Genomic DNA, 27,620 nt, shown 5'->3' on the forward strand with positions numbered 1-27,620 from the left:
AATTAGACAAAATATACTTCCTAAGCCTCAGGTGTCTGTTTTCCAAAGATATGTCCTTATTCATTGGGACAGAAAGAATGCATATGGGATGCTCTGTGTGGTTGCAAGGCAGCATCTTCTCTTGATAAAAAGGACAGCATACCATTAGCAGAAATCAGCAGACTGCTCCAGTGGTCAAGCTCCTGCTCTGTCTCTGGGGGGCTGTGTTGGGCAGTCTAAGCCACCCCCACCCTTCTCTTCTTCTCTTTAACTTGGGAGTTTTAATCTCCAGTGCAGGGTAAAGGGTCATTTCGATGATCGCACTTTGGACGAGTGAGAAGAGCATTTTACTTTGACCCCCACAACTGCTTGCTATGCAGTGGGCACTCTAGCAGGGAAGCAGTGGGTGGCAGCAGCTGTCAGACACCTTCCCCTGAGGATATATCAGTTGGTGCCAACAGCCTATATAAGCTCTTTCTGATCTCTGTGCCAGTGACTACAAGTCCTGGAAGGAAGTCAGGAGTCCACCATGAGCCCTGTATCCTTCTCCTCCCCCTCATCTGCCAAGAATGGGGAGGGGTGGTTTGGGAGCCCGCCAAGAAAGCGGCTGGTGGTTCTTAGACACATTTTCCAGCTGTCACACCTGTTCACATGGGAACTCACACTTATGCATGTACACACTCACACGCACACACACTCAGAAATAAATTGTTTCGGGCTTTCTTGTTCCATCTGTCCCATGCCCAAAGCAACAGTAATAAGAACTTCCATCAATAAACTGTTGTTCCCAGTTTGTCTTCCCCTATGCCTTCATTTATTGATGTTTGACTGGCACCTACCATGTACCAGTCACTGTGTGCTAAAAACACAAGGACACACTCTTGGGGGAGAAAATATATATAAATACTAATTAGATGCAAGCCAATCATATAGTGTTGCATTACCATAGGTGGCAAACTGGTGTTCATAGGCCAAATCTGACCTGCAGGCCTGTTTAGTGTAGCTAGCAAAGAATTTCTAAAAATTGGTAAAGTTGATGTAAAAATCAGTATTTCCATATATATATATTTTGGAAATAACAGATCTGGCAACAATTGGAAGTGAAAAGTCACCGTCCCCTTTAGATGGGACATTCACTCACAGTTTGTCACAGGCTACACACCCCTACCTCTCCACCCCACTCCCTTCCCTATTAACTTCAACGGGCTTGCGTCATTCATCCATGTTCACTGCAATGATTTGCAGGTGTTAGAATTGGGGGCCCTTAAAATGAAAAGCCATCAGATGACCCAAAGCAGGGAACCATTAATTCTGCTCCAGGAAGTCAGATGAGTTAACCCTTGAACTAAGTCTAAGTACTTCATCGATTTCTTATTTATTGTTTCCCTCCTCCCCCTACTGTGAGATGCATTAAAGGAAAGACCTTAGTCAGCCACCTTCTTCACCTTATCCCCAGTAAGTAGCACAGAGCCTGGTATACCGTTGGTCTCAATACTTATTTGTGAGATGTGATGAATGGAGTCACTAGAAGTACCAGGTAGAAAAGGGAATTCCAAGCAGAGGGAACTGTGGGCACAAAGTCATGACAGTAAATAGTGCACAGAGAAACTGCAAATAGCTCATGGTGAATGGGGGTGCTAGAAGTATGAGGTGGGTGGGATCATGTTGGGTGGAAGCAGCAGGACTGAGCAGGGAAAATAGACTCCAGTGGGATACTGAAGCGCTTTTGATGCTGCATTAAAAAGGTACCCAGGGAACTGTGGAAGTGATTTAAGGAGTGAAGTGACAGGATCAGATTCTTGTGAACAGAGATAACTCTGGTAGGGTGGTGGGTGGAGAGAAGGGAGCTCCAGGGAAGACAGAAGCAGCAAATTGAATTCAATTCAATGCTCCCTTTTCCCTTTCTCAGGCCCCTGAAACGCCACTGGGGATCTACTTTAAGAGAATGGTGCCCCCTGCTGACCAAGTCTGGGCTTGCGCCTCCCCTAGGCCAAGAGGGAAATTATAAAATGTTTGGCCATGAAGAAAAGTACCTGGAAGCCGTGTACACAGAATTACATTAGTGATGTATCTGAGAGTGTCTTCATTTTCCTAGGAAAAGAGGGGCCCATGAGAAGATGTGTGATGATAACTAATTGCCACAGTGTTGCCAGATGAATACAGAAAACTGGCTACATTTGGATTTCAGATAAACAACACCTAAATTGTTCAGTATATCTCAAATATTGCATGAATAATTTTTAGTATAAATATGTCTGAAAAATTATGTCATCTGAAATTCAAATTTAGCTGAGCATCCTGCATTTTTACTTGCTAAATCTGACCTGTGGAGAGGCTGGGTGACAAGCAGAAATGAAACTGGATGGGTTTCTCTCCTTGGGTATCTCTGCAACCTCAACCTAATCTCCATCTAAGCAAAGCTCAAAATGCTTTTTCATCTTTTGCAGTGGTGCCCAGTTATATAATTCTATTTGGGAAATCACTTTTAATTAAATGAGGCCCATAAGTATGATGGATCCTATGTATGGACCCCTTTTAATATCTGAGCTTTACAGAGAAATGAATCTATCAGCTTGACATATGTGTGAACACTTGTGCCGTTATATACACACACACATACACACATATTTTACATGAAATTTCTGGGAGTTCCTAGCCTTCACATAAGAGTGACACATTCCTTCTAGGGATGTGGTCTGAATGTGGCAATTCTAGATTCTGAGTAGGAAGAAATGGTGTCCAGTCAGAACCTAAGCTGAAATATGGTGCTTCTTTCTGCTCGTGCTGGCCACCCACACATCATGATGTACAGTAGTGGGCAGGAAGAAACACTCCATCCCTTCTCCTTGATAAAAGCCTTGAACCTCTTCCCTCTTCTAACTCTCGCCGAACAGGGAGTCAGGCATATTCGGATAGAAAACTCACCAGCCCCCAGAGACTTGCACTTCAGTTGAGTGGACGGTACTGAATGAAATCACCCTTCATTCCGAGACCCTCCTGGTTCCCCTCCCATCCTTCTTGCCATGGCAGGCATAGCTCAGTTTCCTAGTCTGAGGACGGTGCCTGTCAGAAACTGGCTTTCACCAGTAGGCAAAAACCTTCCACAATAAATTCTAGACTCCGACCTCAGAGATAAAAGCCATGGCCTGGACATTCTTGGAGATCTCGGAGCAGGGGTGCTGAGTCTCTCTCCCACAGCCCTCACTGAAAAGCCCCCGGTTCCCACAGCCTGTTCTCCTCCTGTCCCTAAAAAGGGAAGGCAGAAGTGGCCCAGGTCAGGGGGATGTTGTTTTCACTCTCCCAGAATGTTCTAAATGTAAAACTCCACTGCAGGTTGTTCCTTTGTCAGCCTGCTTATGTGATATTCCAGCTCTCAGGAACTGCATTATGGAATATTGACTGAGTTCTATCAAACAATCATAATGATATACCCGACCATGTTTATCGTAGAATGTTTAATGTTAAACATTTTCTGCAATTAAAAAATTAATTTCATTATCTATATGGTGGTATGATTTCCAAATATAATTTCTTTGGAAGAAGAATCCTTTATTCTGAAATGGATAGCTTCTAAAATTTTTAGTTAAAATGTTCTTTTATAACTCATAATGGTGATAGTAGATTTTTAATGTTATTTATTTAAAAAAATAAGATAAAAAGCTAGCATACCTGTCAGCCCTCCAAATTATTTGGAAATTCTCCTGGACCAGGAAATCCAAACAGCTGAGAACTACTGGCTTAAGCTGGCTGACCTCTGACCTGTAGTAAGCGAGACTCACTCTGGGGCCCCGCCCTCGGAGTTGTGTGACCTTATGCACTTTGGTGGGTTTTAGGCTCCCTATTCCAAATATAGAGAGATTTGTTTCTGGCCCATGATTTTCCCAGGAGTGTTGTAGGAATAAAATGTCATGGACTAAAGAGCTTTGGGAAAGGAAGAGCTTAATAAATACATGAGATTGCTGCTCCTAAAGACAGCTGGTGTGTTCTCAGTAGGAAGGGCTGAATGATCCCGCAGAGACCCAGGACAATTTTTCTGCCAGGGCATCTGGGGAAAGTGACCAGCACCACTCATAAAACATACAAACTGTTCCACTAACAAGTGGGACCAGACGGCAGAGGCAACTGGCCTCCTGAGGAGCTTTGCTTCTCTCCCTCAGAGGGCACAAGTCCAAAACGCAACTAGAACTTGGGGAACCTTGAGTTCCAGTTAATCTCTCCAGGACATACCCAAGGACCACCTGCAGGTCGCCCAGCCTTCTCTAACTTTTCATTTCTAAAAGGGGCAGATAGATGCTTGCTCAGTCCTCTTCACGAGGGTGTTATAGGGCTGTGAGAAAACACATCGCCCATTCCTAAATACCACCCCTTAAAGATTAACCACAGTGTTTCATTCCTGCTCCTTTAAATCTTTTGAAAAACAATGTATAATTTTCCTTTAATGTTTAATTTCAGAATAATTTTCCCCATGGTTTTATCCCAAATCACATTTGTGGGTCACTCTCCTTGCCCTAGGCTAAGATGTGAGCAGGACAAGGAGAAACTGCTTTACCACGAGCCCGAACACAAACAGCTGAGGAGGTGGACCTGATGGTCTAACCAAAATAGACATAAGTACAATACATCCTGAACTAAAAGTGGGGAAATTTGTGCCGATTCCCTCCCTTCTACACATAGCTGAGAATTAACTGCACATGAAAGTCTTTTTGATCTTTAGAAACCCAAGAGCAGGGGCCGCCCAGGGTTAGGGATCAACAATACTTTTGTTTGAACTTGCCTGGTATTCCACATTTATCAGGCCTATTATAACCTAACAGTGTTACTGACTTTAGTCTAACCTGGCGCTCTCAGTCCCTGTGATCCTGTAGGTAAGCATGCCACCGGGACAAACTGGCAGCTTACGCGACATTTTCGATTATCTTTCAATTGAGCTGAAAGATGTCTCATTGTAGAGCCACTCGCTTGCCCCTGAGCTTACTTGCACTGATTGGAGGCAGGAGCATGGGGAGAAGTCAGACAGTTTAAAGCCCCATCTCCACTTGGCAGTGGAGCCAAAGCTCCATTTCCTCCTCCTTTCATCTTCCCACTCTCTACAGCTCAAGCCTCACCTTGTCCAGACATCTTCCTTTGTTGTTATCCCTGCATGTTTGAGATGCAATGACTTGTTTACCCATCTCCCTATTAAACTATGAACCCCCTAGAGGGTAAGTACTGTTCCTGTTCAACTCTGGACTCCCAGTATATTCAGAGTATGTGGCACACAGAAAGAAGTGTTAGATGAATGGGCAGGGGATTGAATGACTACACCAGAATTGGGCTCCTAGCCCACCACGGGTAGGACACGCTTGCTCCAGTATGACCTGCTGAAAAGCCATGCTGAGCTGTTTTGCTCCTGGTGACTAATATTAGGCACATCTGAGACAGCTAGTTGAGAATGGCAGCGGGTAGAGGGAAGGGATGGTCTGATAGCTCAGAAAATGCCTCTTGTTAAAACAGCAGGCCCAGGTGTGGATTGCTTGTAGGCTCCTAACCCTGGTAACTTGCTCTAACCACCTAACCAATCCACAGAATAGTGTGGAAGAACTATCAGTCCAATAGGGAAGGAGCTACTGGATGCAACTTTCAGGATGAAAAAAAGAGTGGGGAAAGGGGTGGAGAAAGGAAGGAAGTTCAGCCAGATGTAAGTAAAACCTCTTTTCTCAAGGAGTTCAAAATGAGAGGGGGCCTTTAGGGGCAGAGCTGCAGCAACATTCAGGCCCCTAGAGAGGGAGATGAGTGCGAGTGAGACAGGGCTTGAAAGGCTGGGCGGGGGGTGGCAAGGCAGTGGCTCAGGAAGGAGGCTGGGCTCCCATCTGGAGAGCTGAGGGGCCGAGGTTGCTGAACAGATGGAGTGAAAGTTGCAGCTGGTGGAAATGCACTTTCATGTGTAAAGTATGGTCCCTGGAGGATTTCGAGTTCCAACTCTGAAGGCAGCAGTGGGCAGGTGGCTCTGCTCCATGCTCCGCCTTCTCCCCCCACTGCCACCCAGAAAACTCGACAGTGGCTCTGTGCCAGGACTCAGCCACCATGTCTTCCACCAGCATCCCTTTCAACAGGCAAAAGCTGGCATGGTGACACCTTGGCACAGGCCAGGACGGCAGAGGACTGTAATGTTTTAGCAGCTAAAGGGGGCAGGGGAATAGGAAGGATTAATCCAGCCTCCCCAGGAGGGGACCAGGTGCACTGAGAACACACAGAGATAGAGAGGGAAAAAAGACCTTCCAAAGCTGTTCAGGACATACACACTGGGTCTCTGCTTCTGGTTGAGCTTTGGCTGAAGGGGAGGCAGTGGAGAAATGTGAAAACACAGGCTCTGGCTTCATTGGACCCCAACTTCAAGAAAACTTTCTTGAGAATATATCTGTAGTTTTTAAAGTTGCCCACCAGCAACTTTAAGAGGAAAAGTGATTTTGACATTCCATGACTCTAACACAGCCACCTGTCCTGACATATTTAGACCCTCACCTTTGGAAACAGAAGCTGCAAGCCCAACTATACAACCTATTAGAGCTCCTCCTTCTAATGCTTAGGCTCTTGAAGAAATTAGCCACTCAACCATAGGCTAACCACACCCAAGAGGAAGCATCTTAGGCAATGAGCCTCAAGCTCTGCCTCTTCCTCTCTCTCTCTTTATTTGTTAGGCTGTGCTCTAGGTCATCAAGAACAGAAACTTCCAACTCTGTCTTGTTAAAATCCAAGCATTTTTTTTTTAGAACATGTGATTTTGATTCCTTTAAAAACAAAACAAAACAAAACAAACAAAACAAAACAAAACAAAAACAGACTGGAACCCAGTCCTTTAACCCTACTGTGTCCATTTTCCCAAGAGATGTTGTTATTTGAGATAATAACTTAAATATTCTTGGAATGGAGGTAGTTTCTCTCTTCCTAGTGGGATGTCTTCTTGGCTCCTTTCCCAAACTTGGCATCGAAACCAAGACCTATGGAAAAAGAGAACATGGGCAGAAATGAAACCTACCAATGATGTGGGGCAGGGGGCAGGGGAAGGTCAGCCTCTCGGTTCTCCAAAATTGGGGCTTTAAATAAAAGTTTTCAAACATTCATTTTAAAAACACCCTCCGAGAAAAGCATTTTCATTTGAATGGCATCAAATGAAAAAAATTCACCAAGGTACCAGAAATGACATAAACAGAAATACTGAAAGAAACTTAAGAGTCAAAACTTCTAAGCTAGTTCTCCCAGCATATCCATAGTGGCATAAATAGGGAGTAAGTATAATTTTACCCTGTTCAGTGTCTGGGGAACTTGAGTTGCTGGAAGGAAATCACTAAAACCAAATGCTCATTAGGAAGGCTAGATTAGAAGTAACGCTTCCTTTTCTCTTGTTTGAAAAAAGTTTCCTCATGACCCAGCAATTCCAGTACTGGGTATTTATCCAATGAAAATGAAAACATTTGAAAGATATCTGTGCCCCTATGTTCATTGTGAGACTATTTACAATAGCCAAGATATGGAAGCAACATAGGTGTACATCAGTAGATGAATGGATAAAGAAGATGCGGTGTACATATACATATCTAACTATCTATCTATTTATCTATGTATATATACACACACACGCACAATGGAAAATTACTCAGTGATAAAAAAGAATGAAATCTCGTGATTTGCAACAACATGGATAGACCTAGACGATATTATGCTAAGTGAAATAAGTCAAACAGAGAAAGATAAATACTGTATGATTTCACTTTTAAAACAAAAACAGACTCACAGAACCAGACGATAAACTGATGGCTACCAGGGAGGAAGGGGGTGAGGGGATAGGTAAAAAAAAGTGAAGGGAAGTAAAAGGTACAAACTTCCAATTATAAAATAAATAAGCCACAGAGGTGTCGTGTATAGCATAGGAAATATAGTCAATAATACTGTAATAACTTGCCATGGTGACAGATGGTTACTAGACTTATTGTGGTGATCACATCAGGTATAAAGATGTTGAATTGCTTACATTGTACACCTAAAATGAATATACTACTGTATGTCAACTATACTTTAATAAAAAAATTTTTTAGGTTCTCTGTAAAATAACTAAATAAATTTCATAAATACACAAGTAAATTTTAGGAGGAAAAAATCAAGCTCTGTCGCTGTCCTTTTGTGGCCCAGAGATGCCTGCTCTGGGTGGCACTTACCCAAGAACACAAGCACAGTGCCCACCCACTGCATGGAGCTGATGGGGTTGGCGAAGAGGATCACAGAGGCCAAGATGGTGAAGAACTTTCGAGTTGTGGTGATGATAGAGCAGGTCAGGGGGCCAAAATACACAACCGTCATGAATATGAAGCTCTAGAGATAGACAGGGAAAGGTGAGATCAGGCTAGTTCTTGGGTATCTGCCACAGGTCTAAAGTCCTTAACGAACATCAGAGCTAATCTTGCCACTACTCTTCTCCCAGCCAGACCAGCGTCTCTTAGGGAAGCCAAGCCATTCTCTGTCAAGGCACTCACCTGACCCAGGGCACTGGTCAGGCCAAAGAGCAGGATGTTATAGATGATAGTAGGGTACCTTTCAGCAAAGCTCAGGAACTCCCAGAGCTCCCCAGTGAATAGGATTCCTAGGAAGAAATGTCAAAAGATGAATGATACATCTTGTGTGCCCATACCCACACACATACCTACACATGACCTGCTAAAGTACTCCAAAGGAGGGTGGGGCATGGGAAATGTATGGAGTGAGTTTGTATTGCCCCATTAGGCATCTTTTTCCTATTTTTCTGATTAGGGAAACTAATTAAAGACTCTCCCAAGCAAGACTTGGAAGTTAGTTACTTCTGCCAAAAGTGACGGAAAGCAGAAATCCTCAGATGTTGTGGAGACATTAATCCATACAACCCTAACTCAAGGCAGCCCCAAGCACTGGTCATCTCCAGCCATCAGCAGCCTCCTCTCAGTGCACTGTACAAAAATGCTTCCTACATGTGCCCAGCTTTGGAAAAGGTTAGGAAGCACTGATTGAAATGCGAATATATTCACTTTCAAACTATGTTCAGTATACACCACATACCAATGTCTCATCTCCCTTAGAAGAGGGCAAGTTCCCAAGGTACCCCTGTGTCCTACTGCTGTGTCCTTCCATGATACCTGGCAGTCTACCCCTGATTGTGCAGGAACGAGTAGCAAGCAGAGCTTGATGGTGAAGATTCTCAGGGGCTTGGACATAAAGGCATCCTGGAGCCGAGGCAGGCCTTTGGCCCGGGCAAAGTTAGCAACTGGCCCCTGAGCTAGCAATCAACCAATGAGGGCAGTCTGCCCTCTGGTGATACATGGAAAGAACAGCAGAACTGCTCCTTACCAGCTCCCAGCAGCAATGTCGACCAAAGGTTAATGTTCAACATCATGTGATTGGAGCCTGTTTGGTAATGAGCTCGCATGTGGTCCTGGGAAACTCCTGTCAGTCCATCCAGGGTCAGAGACAATAACTGGGAAGGAAAGTGTGCAGCCTGCAGTGAGAAGGCCAACAGTGCTCCTCCCTAACCCAGAACACAGGACTCTCACCTTTCTGAGACCCCTCGGAAAACCTTAAGCAGAGTCCTGAGAACAAAATGCTGCTATTCAGTCATGGATGGAGGGTAAGGAGAGACCATTCAAGCTCCCTCTTCTCCCCGGGCACTAGAATGACAGGCTATCTGAGCTGCATAGTTGTAATGTAATCAGAGCAGGGCAGGAAATCTACCACTTTCCAACACAGTGCCACGAAGCCTGTTTGTGTGGGGGCCTGGAACCGGTTGTGGTGAGCCACACACATTCTTCCATTGAAGCTGGAGAGAAAAAGTCTACTCCCAGCATGTTAGCCTCCTGGCTTGGAAGATAGTGCACCAGAGACCGGATTCTGCAGTCATACTCCTGGATTAGAATCTTGGGCAAAGTTAGCCCCTAACTCTGCCACTTTACAGCCATAAGACCATGGGCAAGTGACTTAACCTCCCTTTGTTTCAATTTCTTCATCTGTAAAATGGAGATAATACTATCTATGAAGTTACTGTTGTAAAAATTAATCAATTGGTATGTAAAACAGTTGGAACAGTACCTAAATACATAGTAAGCAATAGCTACTACAGTATTATTTTAAACTCTGGCTTCTCAGTTTCTCAAAAAGCAGCAGTGAGAGACACACTACCCTTTTACTCTCTGCTCTCAAGTCTCTGTGACCTCACACCAGCATTTAGATACAGGCTTCAGGGTCATTCCTTCCTCAGGAGAGCTGAGCTGTAGTTAAATATTTCAGGCTTCCGATTATGGCCTTAGCAGAGCCAGGGGGCCACGTAGCAAAGGACAAAGACTAGAAATGGGGAACGAGGAGTACCACAATCTTCCTCCAGACATATAACTGGCCTTTCACCTGCCCAAGTGGGGTTATTCCTTGGTTAAGACTACTGGAAAAGGCTGCCTTTCCCACCAGGATCACATACCAGGAGCAGCTCTCCATAGCCAACTGTGTGTTCTTCCATCCCAACTACTATTTTGGGTTTGTACATGAAAAGGGCCACTCCAGCCACAATTAGCAACACACACAGGTACTTGGCCATTGGGTACTTCTTCTTCAAAAGGGTCACTCCAAGAAGCATGACTATTGGGAAGAAACAGAGTAGAAAATTCAGGCACCCACAGGCATCGATGAGCCCAACACTTTCCTCCTAGGAGCCAAGAGAAGACTCATGAGAGAAAAAAAAATCTGAGAAGAAAGGCCTATAGAGGATAAGAGGAGGGTGTGAGGCTGGCACTCAAATAGAGATGACTGAGCAATAGGGCTGAACAAAGAGTATAAGGCAGGAAAAAGGTAGAGAAGCAAGGTGAAAGGTCCAGGGAGGAAGAGGCCAAGGGCGTAGCCAGTGGGGAAGAGTGAAAGGTTGAGAGGAAGAAACTGATAATAAAAATGGAATTGACGGTATCTAATGACAATGTTAACACACAGACGCCAAAATGACCACATGAAGCAGAATAGGTCAGCCTCTAGCTCCCCCAGCTTATGCACACCAACACCACAGGAAGTGATACAGATGACAGGATGGCAGGGGGAAGGGATGGAGGGATTCCCTGGGGATAGCTACGATGAGATGAGGAAGCCTAGACAGATACAGAGTTCTAGCAAAGGAGAAAATTTACTACAGGAAGAGTAAGGACGGAAGATGGGAGACCATCTTCTTCTGCTTACCTGGGATTGGCTTGCAGGATTTACCAAGGACCTGTAATTAAATTCGGCAAATAATTTCTGAGCATCTGTGATGTGCCAGGTACTATGCTAGGTGCTGTGTTAAGATGAGTAAATGTGGGGCCTGCATCAGAGATCGCAGCCTCAGAAAGTAGTCCTACTGTGGCCAACCCACCACTGCCAAACCTCGAATCTATGATTCTTCACACTCTGAATTTCTCAAACACACTCTTCTTTTTAAGTCACAGACCCGAGGAAAAAAATCCTTAGTCCTTTTTCAACAACCTCTGAGCCAACCCTCATCCCACCCTGAGGTTTCACCTGAGTTGGGTAGTTGACAAACTGTAGTGCTGAGTTACTGGAGACCATGGCACCCAGGTAGGAGACAGAACAGGCAGCATAGAGCCAGCTCTGAGTACGATCCACCCTGGCAGTGTCAAAAAACTGGATCCCTGGGAGAAAACAAAACAAAACAAAAAAACAGACAAGAGAAACCTGGTGGGCCTAAGATGGACCACTGAGCAAAAGTCGAAGCAACAAGAAAGGAACCTGTCTGTCAAATAAGATAAGAAACACAAGTTGTTTCTGTCCACTTAAACTGGAAAGTCTCTGTAGATTGTTCAACTCTCCAGTCCCACCCAAGCCTAACACAACTCTACATGCAAGTCATGGGTGAGGAACTCATTCAGTTCAAGGGACTAGTTAGCACTGCTGCTAGCTCCCAGGGAATAGAGAAATGCTCGAAACATGCTTGAAGCTGACACATGAAAGAAAATCAAAGAGATAAAGAAAAAAAAATTAAGTATTCTTAATGGGGATCTGGAATACAGAAGATCCGTTCTCTGCACAGTTCAGACTCATAGGTTTGTCTAATTTAACGAAATAGTTTACCTTGTTCTAAAGCCATGCGTTTTATAGACGAAACAGAAACTATGTAAGCACTAAAGTGGGTGAGGGTCTTGACAGTTGGATCACTGCCTAATGCCCAGGATACAAATAGGAAGGGGCACATAACAGATTACTTTCTAGATACTCACAGATCTTGGCAAACACAGCATTGATCACACACTGGATGAAGACCAAAGTTAAGGCAAAAGTGAAGGTCTCCTGTTTGGCTCCCTCCCCATACTTTCCTCTTGTTCTAAGAATGAAATACATGAGAAAGAAAGAGAAGAATTAGCATATTTCCTTCAGTGTCATCTAGCATATATAGAGCTACTGGAAGCTTTGAAATTATCTTGCCTCTCTGAATATAGGGAGAGTTTTGGGAGGATCCCTGGGCTCATTTATAAAAGAGGTTGATTTTACTGGACTTAGAAACTAGACATCCCTTCCTGCTAGTCCCATAGCCTAGGACGAAAATGTCCGTAAAGGATGGAGCTAGAAGAAACGTAGAAAATTAGATGGTGAAACGAGGTATCCCAGGAAGAAGGGATTTGGGCTACAGCAGCAAGGCCAAGGGCGAAAGTCAGGTGTCTGCAAGAATCTGGGAGTTCCAAAGAGGAACTCGCACAGGTCACGGAAATCCGTGTGGGGTTATAAACCTCAACCTGTAAAAGCCAGGCCGTTAAAACCAACAGTGGGGAAAAAGCAATTACAGGAGGGGAAATCATGAGGTCCCGAGACTCCAGAGACCAACTTTCGCGTTTTGGAAATCTGGGGAGGCTCGGCCGCGCTGTAAAAGTGTCGGGGTGCTGGGAGGGCAGAAGGGTAAGAGAGCAAGAGAGAATACCAGTGAGGGCCGCGAACTCGGCCACAGGCTGGAGAGAGGGAGCAGGATAGGGGGGAATATGTGCGTTCAGACCCCAGGGATTCGCTCACATCTTTTCCTGTAGGATCCCATAGTAGAAATAGCAGACAAAGACGCCAAGGAAGCAGACGGGCAGTCGCAGCCGGTCGGGCACCAGGGAGCTGCTAGCGGCCATGAGACGCCCGGACGACCCGACCGGAGACCCGCTCACTGCTGGCAGCGGCAGCGGCGGCGACAGATCCAGCCGGACATCGCCGACCGGCGACAGGGGCCTCATAAGAGCTGCATGCGACTGCCGCTCAGTAGGGCCCAGAAGCCACCGCCAGAACTGCCAGCTCAGAGCTGCCGAGGGGAAAACTCCTCAGAAACCGGAAAACGCTTCCAAGGAATGGAGACCTGCCCTGGGACCTTGGCTTCATCCCTAGTGGCCACGGTAGCCAGCTGCCCCGAGGTTAATGTCTTGCCCTCGAGATTTTTCGATCGGGCGAATCCGAAGACAACTGCAACCCGGAGCTCGACGGGACCTCCTAGGAGATACGCGGGCGTGGCGTGATGGCGTTTAAGGATGTGGAGGCCATTGATTGGCTGCACTGCATGAAGACTGACAGGCGGGCGGGGAGGAGGTACTGCAGGCAGCTGGTCAAATCGAAGAGTCTTTTTTGCCAGTCGGCCGTCAGGTTTCTGCTGGGTCCTAACGCCAAGAAATTATCAGTGGAGCCTTAGCGTCCCCTAGCGACTCTACCCTCTCCACCAGAAGGGCGTTCAAGGCCCGCTGGGCTTTACAGAACAATCCTTCTCACTAGGCTTACAAGGCAGGACTCTAGTCCCAGCTCCGTCACTTAAAGGCAGGGCCACCTACACATGTCACCTAAATTCCGAGCCATAGTTTTTTGTCTGTCTAGAGATAGATAATTAGTAATAGCCACTTTGTCGCCTCTCGACTGTTGAGGATCAAGTGAGCTGAGGTTAATGAAAGCGTTTTATAAACTGTAGAGGGTGCTGGGCAAGTTTAAAGTATTATTTGTCATTATTCTTTCTCAACCCTGATCTTGTTTCTTCACATCCTGGAGATGGAAATGGAAGCTTACTGGAGTGAATTTTCTTTAGGGTCTTAAAATTCACCAGTGGAGCAAACCCTTCAGCTGTCCTCCACATTTTTTTCCTATTATCGAGCTCCTTGTTGGACCCTCCCTCATCCTAGTGTTGGGCCTCTACCTACTGACACCAAGAGGTAGGGCAAGGCTGACCCTCCGTCTTTCCACTGCCACGCCAAACCCCCACTTAATTGCACTCTGGACTGCTATGTAGGTAGAGGTTCCTTCTCCCCTTTGAGCAGCCTGCTTCTTTGGCAAGGCCATGGGCAAAGGAAGGAAGCTCAGGGCAGCACCACACCCAACACTCTGGGCCTGACTCACCAAGGCTTTGGGGGAATGCCAAACATCTTTCAGGGGGAGGGGTAAAACATTGAAGATGGGGTCTATCCTCAACCCCCTCTCTCCTTTATATTAGTGGGGAAGGGAACCCCCATACATTGCTCTCTTGCCCAGTCGTTTTTCCACTGAATGTCTGTAATTCCAGGGTACCAAGCAGCAGCTGGGGTGAGAGACCTGGGTTCCAGTTCCAGCTCTGCCTCTTCATCAGCTAAGGCTTCAAACAATTCACTTGACCTCTGACTCGAGTTTCCTCATCTGAAATTAATGGGACTATAACAACAAGCAGTAGAGCACTGTGGTTAGAAGCATGGGCACTGGATTCAAATGGTCTGGTTCCAATCTCAGCAATCTCGCTTCCTATCTATGTCTTTGAGACGAAGTAATTCAATCTTTCTATCTTTCCCTCATTAGTATAGTGAGATTTATCATTACACTCTTATTGAGTTGCTGTGATTTATCAATGACATTTTATGCAAAGCAAAACAGGATATCTGATGCTTACAAGCCAATGAATGGTAGTTGGGATAGCAGCCTAGAAGCTTGTCCTGAGGTCTTTTGAGATAAAATTGTAGTTATTATGACTGCCCTTGGGGTAGTCAAGTTTTCATCCATACAATGGGGCTAATGTGTCTTTTGTGAAAATGCTTTGTGAATTGCAAAGCACCATCAAAATGTTGAAATGGTTATTCCCATTTCCCCCTGAAAGCCTAAGAGTGCTTACAGGTGTGGTACTATAATAGCTGAGAGGCAGCAAAAGGACAAGAACAGTTTCTTCTACTAGTCAAGGAGCACCCACAATGTCAAATTGTCTCCCTTTGTCCAACCTCATTTCCTCTCTGAAATCCACTCTCCTTAGGGAGCTTTTCCAGACTAACCCAAGAATGAATGACTCCTTCACCCCATCTCCAACACACTATTCATTCTGGACAGTCTTTCCATGGATCCGCTATTTATATATCTGTCCATAAAAAGAATCCAAGCCTGGTGGCTTAAGGACAGGGACTCTGTCCATCCTCGTCATGTGTTAAGTAAAGGTTCCTCTTGAAGACAAGAATGAAGTGACGAATACCCTCAATTTCCACCCCATTCCCTCCCCTCCAAGTTACTGAACAGAATCTCAAGCTGCTGGGAATACTTATTTATTTGGTCTATTAACACCAAGATTTGCAAAAAACAACTTCTAAACACAGGATAAGAAAACTTGAACATTAACATTCTTCAATTTTGTGAAGCTCAGCAGTACGGAAAATATACAAACTTCAAACAGCTGCAAAAATAGTGTCTTTGGGAGAAAATAGAGTTTCTACATCAATACAAGAAAAATAGGCATTTTTCTAATCCAACCCAGTCCGGGGCAGGTGGAGGGTGTAGAGTCACCACCACTTGCCACCTGGAGGAATGCCAGCTCTCCCTCTCCCCAACTACCCACCTGGGGCTGGGCAGGCTGGGCTGCTGCTTAAGACAATCTTAGGGTGAAAGCGAGATGAAAATGCCACTTAGGAAAACGCTAGGTTCCCCACTCTGCCAGCAGCTGGATTGGTCAAGTGTTATGGCCCTTTAGGGCTGCTTTGGTCAGCTCCTCCAATGAGAGGGAGGCATGGGGATGAGGGCTGAGAGGATGGGGGTATCTATCATCGGGTCTCCACTTCTTCATCTGTGGAGGAGAGGGAAGGAAATCTGTGGTGTCCCCTCTTCTCTGATCACGGCCAGCTTGCTCCATGACAAGGACAAGGGTTCCATATATAGTCCTTTGGACTCACCCCCAGGAGTGGGGTACCCAAGACCTTCTGGGTGGGTTTTCCATCAAGTGAGAGAGGTGGCAAGAACACAGGTGTGACTTGTGAGCTGCCCAGCTGCTAGTGGAGAAGGCAGGCACCCTCTCATTCAGAGGGGATGGTGTCCATCAAAAAGAGGACCCAGGGCTTTGACACAATAAATGAAAGTGCTCGAAGGCTGAGAGGGAAGGGCTCCTTCATCCCCCACCTCAGGGGAGCTAGAGAGGGGCCTGCCACCAAGGCACTGGTCTCCATGGTAAAATGGTAGGGGCGGGGACCTCAGACCACCAGGGAACTCTGGAAAAGCACGGGCTCTTCTGATGGTGGGGTGCGCTGCCATGGCTCGAATGGCAGCGAGGAGGCCTTGGAGGCTTCTGGATCCTTCCGAGGTGGTGGCCTGGGGCTGCTGGGGGGGAGGGGAGACCCTGGGCTTGAGGGGCAGTTACGGAAGATGAAGCCCATGCTGGGGAAGAGGGGCTTCATCAAGCTGACGGGGCAGAAGGCTGAGCCTGTCGGGTTGAAATGGACTTTGTTCTTGTCAGGACAGGACGTCAGGAAGGCCAGGTCAGGACCTGGAGACCTGGAGGATAAAGAGAAAAACACACAGACATACATGTGTACATACACATATATACAGAAATAGCCAGTGAGAAGGGATGAGAGATGTCCCAGCACTTGGGGAGTAGGGGAGCTGAGTCTCTGTTCAGACAGGACGGTAACTTAACCAAGAAAATGATAGACTACTGAGCAACAGCCAGTCTGTCGGTTCCTCAGCTCTTCATTGTTTAGAAATATGGCTAAACAATAAGAAATCTACTTTAGCTAGAAAGTAAGAGGATTTGAAGCTAGACTGGAAGGAGAACTTCCTGACAATGTGATTCTAGAAGAGACCAAGGGATTTTTTGAGAGATTTCATCAGTGAACAGACCCTGTTCACTGGGGGCAGACCCTTTGCCTGAAAGCAGCGATCCAGGCAAAATGGCTTTCTAAGACTTTTTATAGTCTTACGCAGGGTTTCTCAGCCTCAGCACTATTGACATTTTGGGCTGGAAAATTCCTGGTTGTGGGGGGCTGTCTTGTGCACCATAGGATGTTTAACAGCATCACTGGCCCCTTCCCACTAGATGCCAGTAGCACCTGACACCCTCCCCCCATACAAGCTGCAACAACCAAAAATGTCTCCTGACATTGCTGTCATCTGGGGGGAAATACTGTCCCCCACTGAAATCATTCTTAAGCACATTTGAAAGGAGTGATTTTCAAAACCTTTACTGGGAGGGAAGGATAGCAACCATTGTGAGAAAGGCTGTCAGACCTTAACAGAAGATCTAGGTTCTTACTCGCCCTGTGGTCTTGGCCAGGACTGTCTCACTTTTCATGTGAAAAGAATTATCCCTACCCTTCATATGAGGGAAATGGAAGGATAAAAAGAGATTGTGTCAGAGAGTTCTAGAGTAAGGAATGCTTATGATAAAAAAAAGAAGAAAAGTGTGACCATGTTTTAAAGGTGACAGAGTCTAAGAAGCTGCTGGTTGTAAGGATTTTGGATGAGAAGACGAATGTGTGGGAAGATGGGGAAGCTCTGTCGCCAATGGATCCCACTGACTACCTTTTTCTTGAAATATATTTACAGAAATATACACTTAGTGTATAGCTTGATCAGTTTGTTACCATTTTAATTGTAGAATTCTAAGAATTCCAAACTCAGGGAGAAGAGTAGGTATGAGGAGGAGGGTAGAGGTTGGCACAGAGTGAGAGGTGGAAGGAAGTAAAGGCCTGGGGTTCCAGAGAACTGCACAGTGGCAATGTGTCCCCTAACCGAGCAGGGTTTGAAAGGATCCCACTTCATAGAGGGATGGAGAATGGGCAGGAGAGGGAATGCTCTTGGTGTGTGCACGTACACATGAGGAAGGTGACCCAGAGGAGTCCAAGCAATGCTTGAGGGACATGAGGGCAACCAGCATGGTCCTGAACAGCTTGATTCCCTCCCTAGGAAATCCAGGCCATCTTACGGGGTCAGAGGTTAGGAATAGGAAAATGTGGCAGATGAACCACTAAACACAAGAACTTCCCAATAGGAAAGCTGACACAATGAAGAGACCCCAATGAGCTAAGAATATGTATCCCAGGATATCTTAGAGAGTAAGTGACAGATCAGTGCCCTTCATAAAGGGTTGACACAGAGGCAGGAAGCTGGATGAGATGACTTTGAGATCTCTTCTGGCATTATGAGTCTACAAAAGAATCAAGACAAGCAGCCACCTGATTTCCTCAAGCAATTCCAGGTTGTAGTTATCCAGCTATAACGTGGACTGGGGAAGGGCACCAGAGTCCAGAGTCTGCTACACAATCTGGCCTCTTCCCTCCATACACCACTGCAGAGGACCCAGTGCTGCGGAGAGATACTGGGCAACAGTGATGATGCGAGCGACATCCCCGTGGTCATGGTTTTCTCCTTAACTCTCACTCTGTGTTGTATATGTACCTTCTGCCACTACTATGGGTTGTCTTCTCCCTTATCTGAGATACGAATAGAGCCTTCAAGGCCCTAAACCCTGTCCCGGCTAAACGTCCACTCACACACCATGACTAAACTTCCTGACTGCCATCGAAACCACAACTTCCAGGTGAATCTGCCCTGAAGAATATTAAAGGTGGCGAGGGAAACGAAATGAGCGATTAGGGTGCCTGCCAAGGGGGGCTGGCTGTGTGGGCATGTGGGAAGGTCAGCTCTTGATTTTCTCTGCTAATTGGAGAGAACTGTAGTAAAGAAATCAACTAAGAATGGCTTCTGAATTGCCCAATCTGGCTTGAGAATATTGCATAGTCCTTACTTGCAAGGACTGGAAATTTCTTTCTGGACGGTCATGACACTTGAACGACTGCAGCTTGACTCAAAGGATTAGACAGCTGTTTAGGTTCCCCTGCCCCTCCAGTGGGGAGGAGACGGTTCTCGTCTCTGCCGAAGAGAACTACTACTATGTTCTCTCTCTCTGATTATGGTCTAGCAAATTCTCACACCTTTCCCAGGGATGAAAAAAAAAAAAAATAGGAGAAACAAAGGGTTTAGGTTTCAGAGCTCTTTCCTTTCCACTTTCTGCTGCGCTTGTGGCTGGCATGTGGGCAGAGAGCAGGTTTCTATGGAGATAATGATAAGCAAAGATTTAAGTGCTTGGAGTAGGTAATGTCAACAAGTTTGATCGTGGAAAATCTGCAATACCAATAATCTAAAGTTGACAACATCTCTAGGATGAGAGAGAGTCCAAGACTGAAGCAGGCTCTGTCAGGTGGGACCACACAGGGCTAATCCCCCATCCCCATCCCTCTCTCTGATGTACTCACGTGGCCTCTTCAAACACACGCACTCTCTCACAGCCTTCTGGGGGCTCCCGTTTGAAGACGTAGCTATGATTGGGACGAGGGGAGGCGGCAAAGGCAAGGACTGGAGATGGGCTACCATCTTCAAGGAAAGCTGGGTGGCCTGGAGAGGAGCCTGCAAACAGAGCAAGGCTGAGTCCAGTGAAGCTGAAAGAAAGATATCTACCATCCTTGGCTCGGGCCCTGGTATAAAGGGAAGAGGCTAGGAGACACGATAAGGTGGGTGTCCAGGGTTATGCTGAGTCAGGTCATTTGTCCATACTCTACCTTAGAAAATCTGAGGCGGCTTACAGAAATACATGTCCTGTTATACAGGATAACAACAACAACAACAACAACAACAAATACAGCTGAATTAATGGGAAGATGAGGTCTAATACGAACTCTATATTCCCAGGAAATAAACAGTGATTGGAAATCCAGGCCTCAGATTTAAAGGAATCCTAAATTTTGTCTCTCTCACTGCCTTCTTCCAAGACTGCACCGCCCTGCCTTGCCAACATACCACAGCTTCTTCCTTTCCACAGCCTTGAAAATCTATCCGTTCTTCCAGGAAGAGCTCTTATACTGACTCAGAGAAGCAATTTTTATTCAACTCCACTTGTGGGATAAAATTCCTCTTGCTTTCCACACAGCAAATGTACTTTGCCTACGTTGCAAATATTGACTTTATCTGTATTTATGTCACATTTATTCCTTATTACTCTATGCTCTATTTACCTCTGTGTATTGTTAGATCATGGCCTTGACCAGCCTACCTCACAGGGTTGCTGTGAGAATCAAATGAGGCAACACAGGCAACATAATGTAAGGGTCATTACTATTGGAAGGAAGGATTCACATCTTGTCCTCTTGGTGAAGCAGCCAGGGCACAGTAAAAAGTAGAGGTTTGGAGTCAGCCCGGGTTTCAATCTGGGTCAAACCAGGTGACCCTGGGCAAGAGACCGCATTCTCTTATTTTGTATCATTCACAACCACCTTGAGACTTATTGCTGCTAATGGGTTGAGTGGACACCTGAACAGACTCGAGGGCTCTGTACTACTGCATGCCGAACCTCAGCCAAATATGCAGATGAGAGGGATTGTGTCTTTGGGTTACAGTGAAGATTAAATGAAAATATAGGTGCAGAGACTTTATATAAATTATAAATCAGAATTGACATCAAGGACCATTATTCTTACTGGTATAACATACAGAATAAAGATGACTCCTAAAGATATTCTGATTGGCTGGTAAATAAAAATGCTAGGCTTGACAGTGACTGGAGGCGGAAAGGGGAGTGGAGTCGCCCCTGCTCCCTGAGTGGGCCCTGCCGCCTCAATCTCCTCAGCTTACCTTTGTCACTGGGGATGGATGCAAGCTCCTCGACTGCACCCCGGTGTTCCTCGTGGCTGGTCTGACCAGAAGGCTGGGGGGATGCCAGGGAGATGGAGGGAGAGCTGGCAAGGTTGCCAGGCTCCAGGAGGAGGAGGGGGTGATCACAGCTGCCACTCTGGGGGGGAGCTGGGGCACGGTGCCCATCAGGGATATCAAGGATCTGCCAGGGAAGAGGGTGGGTGATGACTCCCAGGCCTGTCTCTTCAGGCCTGCAGAGCTGTGGCAACTCTTCGGTCCTCCTTTTGCCCTTGTTCTCCTTCTTTATTTATAAAACACGGTGACGACAGGACACCATTTCCTCAAGTCACTGGTTTCCCAACCACCTGCCCCAATCTAAGGGAAAACCCCTCCTGTTTCTCCCACAGTTCTTTGTTCTTTTCCCTTGTAACACTTGCAGCCAAATTTATCATTACATATTTATTTGAATGATTTCTCGATGTGTTGCCCCCAGCAGGCTGTAAGCCTCTCAAAGGCAGGAACAGGTCTGAGTGTCAGGCTCTGGGAACACAGAGAAGAATAACAATGGGGTGCAGGAGAGGGGGCACGCCATCAGGACACCGTAACCACGGTGGGCCACTGCAGGACAAGTGTGCAGACTATTATCACGTACTAACTCCCCCTTCTCTTTTTAACATTCTATGGTACTTGTACCCACAGCTCGCCAAATTGTGTGTATGTGTTTGGGTGAAAATCTTACATATACTCAGATTAAAACTCAACCAGCAAATAAATCGTAAACTGAGGAGTGTGCCCACTAGAATTATATTAATACTGCCCGACTGGCATTCCCCAATTGTACTGCGTCAGTATAAAAATGTGCCTGAGACTGCAGAAAAGGTAGCAAATAATTCTGCCTGGGAGTGGGGTGGGGGAAAGGGCTGCATTGGGGAATTGGGCATGAAGGATGAATGTGTGCTGCCAGGTAGAGATGGAGGGAAGTGGTAACTCAGGCAAGAGGGTGGCTTGAACTGAGGCACAGAGGTGATGGTGCTGGTGCCAAGTATGCGGTAACAGTGAGCTGGTGCTTTGGCTGAAGAATGATGCCTCGCCCATTCCTCCCAGCTGGGACCCTGCCTTTTCTCTGTCTACCCACCACCAAAAGCTTTCCCCAGGTATACCCACCCAGCTCTCCTGTTCCTGTAGTTAAGTCCATTTAAGTCTAATGAACTCAGTTGGTGTTCCTTCCGCATGCTGGTATTTGCATGCAGCTCTGTCGCTGTAGCCACAGCCTGTGAGTGCCAGAGAGCAAGAGTCCCACTTCCCCACGTCCAGATTCAGCAAGATGCTGCCTGTCAGCGTATCCAGGACACAGGCCCCACTCACCCGCAGCAGCTCCTCTTCACCCTGCTCCTTCACGAACACCTCCTCCAGCTCTTGGTTGAGCCCTTCCAGGCTCCGGTGCAGGCAGGGGCTGAGTCGCAAGACAGGGGACCCTGAGGGGAAGCTGGGAGGGGACGCCTGAGGAGGAGACAAATGAAGCACTCACTGAAACCCACCAACCCCAGACAATTGTCAGTTCTGACTGGGGGAGCGGGCGTAACAGTTATGTCAACATGGCAAAACCAAAAGAGTAAAGGAAGATTTGGGGACAGTTACAGATTGCAATAGGTCCATTCAGTGGGGTTTTCTCCAAAAGTCAGAGATTTGAGAGGTCTGGAGTATGCTTTTAAAGGCCACAGGAGCATCGCCGCCTCAATTGCATACGGGGGTGAGGGTGGAGGAGAGCAAAATTCAGAATAGCAGGAAGCCCTTCTAATGTCAGTCAGCAAGTCCAAGTTTGCACTGAAACTTCACCTGGGTACCCATGTGGCCACAGAGCATGCAGTGCAGTAGGGCTCAGGAGTTGCTCAACCCGAGAGGATCTTCCCATGGGGGCGGGGGAGGGGGGAGCGGAGCGCATGCCATGGAGCATGACAAAGGGGAAAGGGCTTGGGGGAGAAAACATACCCTCAGTGCTCCCCGCACAGCATGGTCCCCTTGGAGTGGGGAGCCCCGCTCCTTCTCTTTCCCACTGCGGCTCAGCTTTGTCCTCTGCAGTTGCTGCTTCAACTTGGTAATCTGATGGCCCAGAGAGGGGGAGAGGAGGCAGGTGAAGCAAAGCACAAGTGCACTGGGTCCCTCCTCCCAGGCGAGGCTCCTGCCAGAGGCCCATGAAAATGCATGAAAGGGAGATGGCAGTGAATCTTCCATCTCAAAATACCTCAGCGGTGTTGAAAATGGTGATGATAGATTCATCAGGCAAGCGGGGTACCTTATTGACTAGATTATTTGATGTTTTAAATTACCGTGTATTCCATAGATGGATCAGTTTCCAAAAATAAAAAATAAAAAATAAAAAATACGCAATGCTGAAACCATTTTTGTCTTTCACAGATTCCAAAGGCATGGAATACTACTCTATTAATAGAAATGGGAAATGATGTTTTTGAATTCACTCTCCAAAGTATATTCACAGCTATCTCAAAGGCCTGGGACCAGGAGGGATGGAAGGATTTCACCTTTTTTTAAAGCAGACCGCACTGAGCGAGGAGCAGGCTCTCCAGAAGGAATATCAGATTTTGTCCCGCCTTCTATTTCCTGTGACAATTATGCATTATCATCAACAATTCTGAATATTATCCCTGTCGCATTTGTAATTCTGCACCTACTTGCCTCAGCTGGCAAATGATCAAGAGATTCAGAACTATTTTAAATATGGGCCTAAATTAAATGGAATTCAGAGAGTAGATCTGCTGCCCACAGCCATACAATTTGCAACTACTGCCAACAAGAAAGTGCTTTTAGGTTTGCTACTGGGGATCATTCGACCATGACTCCATGTTTAGTATAAATAACTTGCTTACTCTGTTAATTAAAACTTTAAATACTTTGTATTTCCCACCAGCCTTCAATATTTCATATTTTTTCTCTGTTCTTGCCACCAAGAGGGCGAAAGCCACTCCCCCTATAAGAGGGTCGAGGGTGACTCCTACCAGGTTGGCCCTGTCAGGAGCTGCCCCATGGCATGGGCATGGCAGGCGGAGCTGGTTTGCAAGCCCAGTCTATGGCTTTCTCTACTCAACCTCAATGACTGGACCTCCTGAGGGAAAAGGAGGGCCAGCACAAAGTGCTTGGGAACACATAATTGTCTTCTTCTTTTAAAAATAAGGCAGGATGAATAGTTAAGTAATAAATGGGGCCGAGGCCTCCTAATTCTCAGGAACTGATTCTCCATCTTTCTACAGTCTGTGAACTGCTTATCTGGATCCAACCTCAAAGTAAAGTGAGAACATGGTGCCTCCCATCCTGTGCTTGGCTGCTGAAGGGTACCAGCAGCCACTGGTCAAGCCCCTGCTGGCAGGAGGGTCTGGCCACCAGAAGGCTGGCAGGCAGCTTCGAAGGAGCCATCTCATATTAGGAAAATGTCAGGTTGAGGCAAGTGAGATTGGAAGTGTGTGTCCACTTTGGAGCAGATGTATCCACGGTGCTTGGGGTAAACAAGAGGCAGCCACCCCAGCTGGGAAGTCAGAGGGCAGTTACCTCTTTGCGGTGGTCTGTACTGCCCCAGGATGCTGAGCGCTTGTGTGTACAGGAGATCGCCCGTTCACCTTCAAGCTCTTGCCAAGACAGGGGGGTCTGCAGGGAGAGGAACCCAGTGAGACAGAGCATCTTCTCAGGCAGGCTCAGGGGAAGCAGGCACACCATTTCCTAGACAGAAGTGGTGGCTCTTCGAAGGCTTCTCTCTCATCTGCTCATCAACCTCAACACTGTCAGCCTCTTATTCTTTCAGGCTTCTCCACTGATACTGCCTCTTTCCCAATCTACTTCTTCTTCCAGGAAACCCTCCCTGATGAGCCAGTAAGGCCAATCTGCTCTCTACACTCTTCTGACTTTTACACATGGATGATATCCCCAGCTTTTCCAGGGTTCCCCAACAGTGAGGACAAGTACTGCCCTGCCCTATCCTCACCAGCTCCAAAGGGGCATGGGCTCAGAGACCCACTGGCATCCTTGATCCTTGCACCCTCTACATGCCCAGCATAGACCCAGGTTCCTGGGAGCCTAATGAAAACGAGTTACTAGACCAGCCTCCAGTTAGGAATCATTAGTTAGTAAAATAAGATAAAGGTCAACAGAAATCCTTGCCCTGCATCCCTGACTGAAGTAGGGGATGCCTGTGCAGTGCAGTGCCTCAAGTTTGCTCTGTGATTTTCACTGTATACAGAGTAAGTGCCGGGGGCCCGACGTCCTCCTAAATATGCAGGGGAGGGGACATTTTCAGAAAAGATGGAGCCAGAATTCTGCACTCAGCCCTGACTCCTGACCCCTCTTGGCTATATCATAGCTCCTTCTCTTGGGTCCTGCTCTGTCCCTCATGAGAACAGGGCTCTCGGCCAGCCAACCTCCCTCCTCTGCTGCACAGAAGACCGAGTTGGCCCAAGACGGAGGCAGGGGGAGTTGTAGACCCACTTCCTGAGCCCCCACTCGAGAGAGGAAGCTGTTGGCTCTAAGCACGAGGCAGGAGGACAAGATCCCTCCCCACCACCAACATCCCTACTTCCATTCCAAGGGAGGGGCCCAAGGGGGAACGCTCCAGTGGAACCAGTTCCTCTCTAACTTATTTGCACAGCTGCCAAAACCATGAGGGCCTGGGAACCATCTCCTCCAACAAATCTGCTGACCTCCCGGGAGAGGTTGTTGCAAACAGAAAGGGGGAAGAAAAGAGAGAAAAAACCAACAACTCAACACCCAACAGCTGCTAAGAAGAACTCAGCAGGGCAGTCTGAGCGGGACTGTGGGAGCGGTCCTCCCTGTGCGACAGCTGCAGAGCAGAGGGCAGCTGGGGGGGGGGGGGCTGAGGCTCCCTGGTTCTTCCTTCTCCCAGCTGCACATCAGGACCTTTAGTGGGCTGTGAGACAAAACCAGGGTCAGACAACTGCCTTACTTCCCTTCCCTGATGCTAGTACCACAGGGAGACTATCAGAGATCCATTCCTCCACAGTTCTCTCCTTCAGGAAGAGGGCAGGCAGCACATCCTTCAGGTCCACACCCCAAAGCCCTTGAAGTGAAGCTGAATCTGACAGTCTATGGAAACCAAGCAGTCTATTACCAAACGTCCATCTCTCTAAACCAGAGTTGGCAGACCAAGTCTCGGAAAAGGCTGCTGCACAGACTGAAAAGTGGGGAGGAAGTCCGCCTCTCCCACAGCCCCCTTGGCCCAGCAGACACACAAACGCTCCGCCCCTTCAGGGCTCCAAAGCCGACCCCATAGATGGCTAGCTCTGCTAACCAAAGTGCTGAGTCCCACACTAGCCTGTTGTTGGTGGAAAGACGGCAGAGGCTGTAGAGGAGAAATGGCAAAAGCTAAGGTGATGAGCCCATTTCCCCTCCTCCAGGAAGACGCTGTACTCACAGGTGGGTGGTGAGAGAGAGGAAAAAACAGCCACGTTCAGGCTGCCACCGGTTCTACTAACATCTCTGGCAAACTCTCCGACTGCCTTCTTTCCTCTGATATGTGAGGGGGTGGAAGGAGAAATGTAGGCTAGCGCTGGAGTTTAGAAAGGATGTAAAACTTCATGGCAGCCAAGATCATCTCCTCTCTCAATCCATTTTACCCCACTGCTCTCTCCTCTGCAACGTCTTCCAGCACCTACTGCCTACTCTGTGTAAACTGTGCCGCCGAGGCATTGCTTTGTCTCCACAGCCACACTCTGGGTGTAGATATCACCTTACCCTCCATCCCATGACCTCCCCTCTCCATATTTGGCTCTCTGTCCTGTCTATCTCCATCTCCTTTTTCTTACCTTGCCCTTGATCTCTAAGCCTGGTCTCCCCCTCTAAGACGGCTCACCCTACCAATTCTTCCCAGCCTTCCCATCGGGAAGCCTTTCCTAACTTTTCCGCCCCATGCTGACTGCTTCTTTGCTCTGTGTCTCCTCTGTTCGGATGGGTTCAGGGCATATACCATTCATTCAATCAACAAATAGTTCCCAAATGCAAACCGTGTGCCAGGTATTCTTCCAGGTGTTGGGGACACAACAATGCACAAAACAACAAAAATCCTCATCTCTTTTGAGTTTATATTCTAGTTGGGGATATAGTTTAAATAGTGTAAGTACTAAAGAAAAAAATACCGCAAAGAAAGGGGCTGGGAATGCGGGAAGTCGGGGGTGGTATAGGGTTTTTAAATATCTGGGAAGCCCTCAGTGAAAAGGTAACATCTGAAGAAAACCCCGAACGAGATGAGGGAGGGAGCCAGGCGGACATCTGAGGTGAGAGTGAGCGAGACAGAGAAAATAGCAAGTGCAAAGGCCCTAAAGCAGGAGGAGTGAGCCTGGTGTTTTTGAGAATAATGAGGAGGCTAGTGCAGCTGGAACAGAGTGAGCGAGGGGCAGTGTAGCAGGAGATGAGGTTAGCGTGACAGACTGAAAACGCCCCCCACTCCCTGCATGAGATCCTAATTCCTGGAACTTGTAAGTATTACCTTGTGTGGTAAATATTTTTGCAGGTATGATTAAGTTAAGGTGGGAAGAATATCTTGGGTTATCCGAGTGGGTCTTAAATGCCATTATAAGTGTCCTTATGAGAGAGAGAGACAGCGGGAGATTAGACGCACACAGAAGAAAAGGCAATGTGACCATGGAAGCAGAGATTGGAGTGATGTGGCCATAAGCCAAAGAATGTTGGCAGCCACCAGAAGCTGGAAGATGCAAGGAATGGATCTCCCAGAGAGCCTCTGG

At 47.1% G+C, this 27,620-nt stretch overlaps 2 protein-coding genes across 2 annotated transcripts in view; both read right to left on the reverse strand.

Annotated features, from left to right (window-relative positions):
• Positions 1 to 6,571: 6,571 nt before the first annotated feature.
• On the reverse strand, positions 6,572 to 13,406 carry SLC35B1 (solute carrier family 35 member B1). Its single transcript, XM_039846278.1, has 9 exons — positions 13,009 to 13,406; positions 12,225 to 12,328; positions 11,509 to 11,639; positions 11,191 to 11,221; positions 10,448 to 10,605; positions 9,331 to 9,457; positions 8,487 to 8,593; positions 8,172 to 8,325; positions 6,572 to 6,956 (listed from the first exon to the last, which is right to left on the reverse strand). Exons 1-9 carry the CDS (start codon positions 13,212 to 13,214, stop codon positions 6,904 to 6,906), a joined length of 1,071 nt encoding a protein of 356 aa, XP_039702212.1. The 5' UTR covers positions 13,215 to 13,406; the 3' UTR covers positions 6,572 to 6,903.
• Positions 13,407 to 15,492: 2,086 nt separating this feature from the next.
• The window catches only part of FAM117A (family with sequence similarity 117 member A), a 40,979-nt gene continuing 28,851 nt past the window's right edge, over positions 15,493 to 27,620 (reverse strand). The window contains exons 3-8 of the mRNA XM_039846277.1: positions 24,421 to 24,516; positions 22,849 to 22,959; positions 22,225 to 22,359; positions 20,860 to 21,061; positions 19,488 to 19,638; positions 15,493 to 16,725 (exon numbers count right to left, since the gene is read on the reverse strand). Of these exons, the coding sequence (XP_039702211.1) occupies positions 16,425 to 16,725; positions 19,488 to 19,638; positions 20,860 to 21,061; positions 22,225 to 22,359; positions 22,849 to 22,959; positions 24,421 to 24,516 (996 nt within the window). The 3' untranslated portion in view covers positions 15,493 to 16,424. The remainder of the gene's footprint in view (positions 16,726 to 19,487; positions 19,639 to 20,859; positions 21,062 to 22,224; positions 22,360 to 22,848; positions 22,960 to 24,420; positions 24,517 to 27,620) is intronic.

The sequence above is a fragment of the Pteropus medius genome, unplaced genomic scaffold, assembly GCF_902729225.1.
Source record: "Pteropus medius unplaced genomic scaffold, Ma_sr-lr_union100, whole genome shotgun sequence".
NCBI lineage: Eukaryota > Metazoa > Chordata > Mammalia > Chiroptera > Pteropodidae > Pteropus > Pteropus medius.

Bases quoted from the DNA above. Each gene is read 5' to 3' on its own strand.
- SLC35B1 (XM_039846278.1), bottom strand. From the start codon at position 13,214: ATGAGGCCCCTGTCGCCGGTCGGCGATGTCCGGCTGGATCTGTCGCCG. The intron at 12,329-13,008 runs GTGAGCGAATCC...TTTCATTCTTAG, and splicing joins GGGATCCTACAGGAAAAGAT to AACAAGAGGAAAGTATGGGG. The intron at 8,326-8,486 runs GTGAGTGCCTTG...GTCTATCTCTAG, and splicing joins TGACCAGTGCCCTGGGTCAG to AGCTTCATATTCATGACGGT.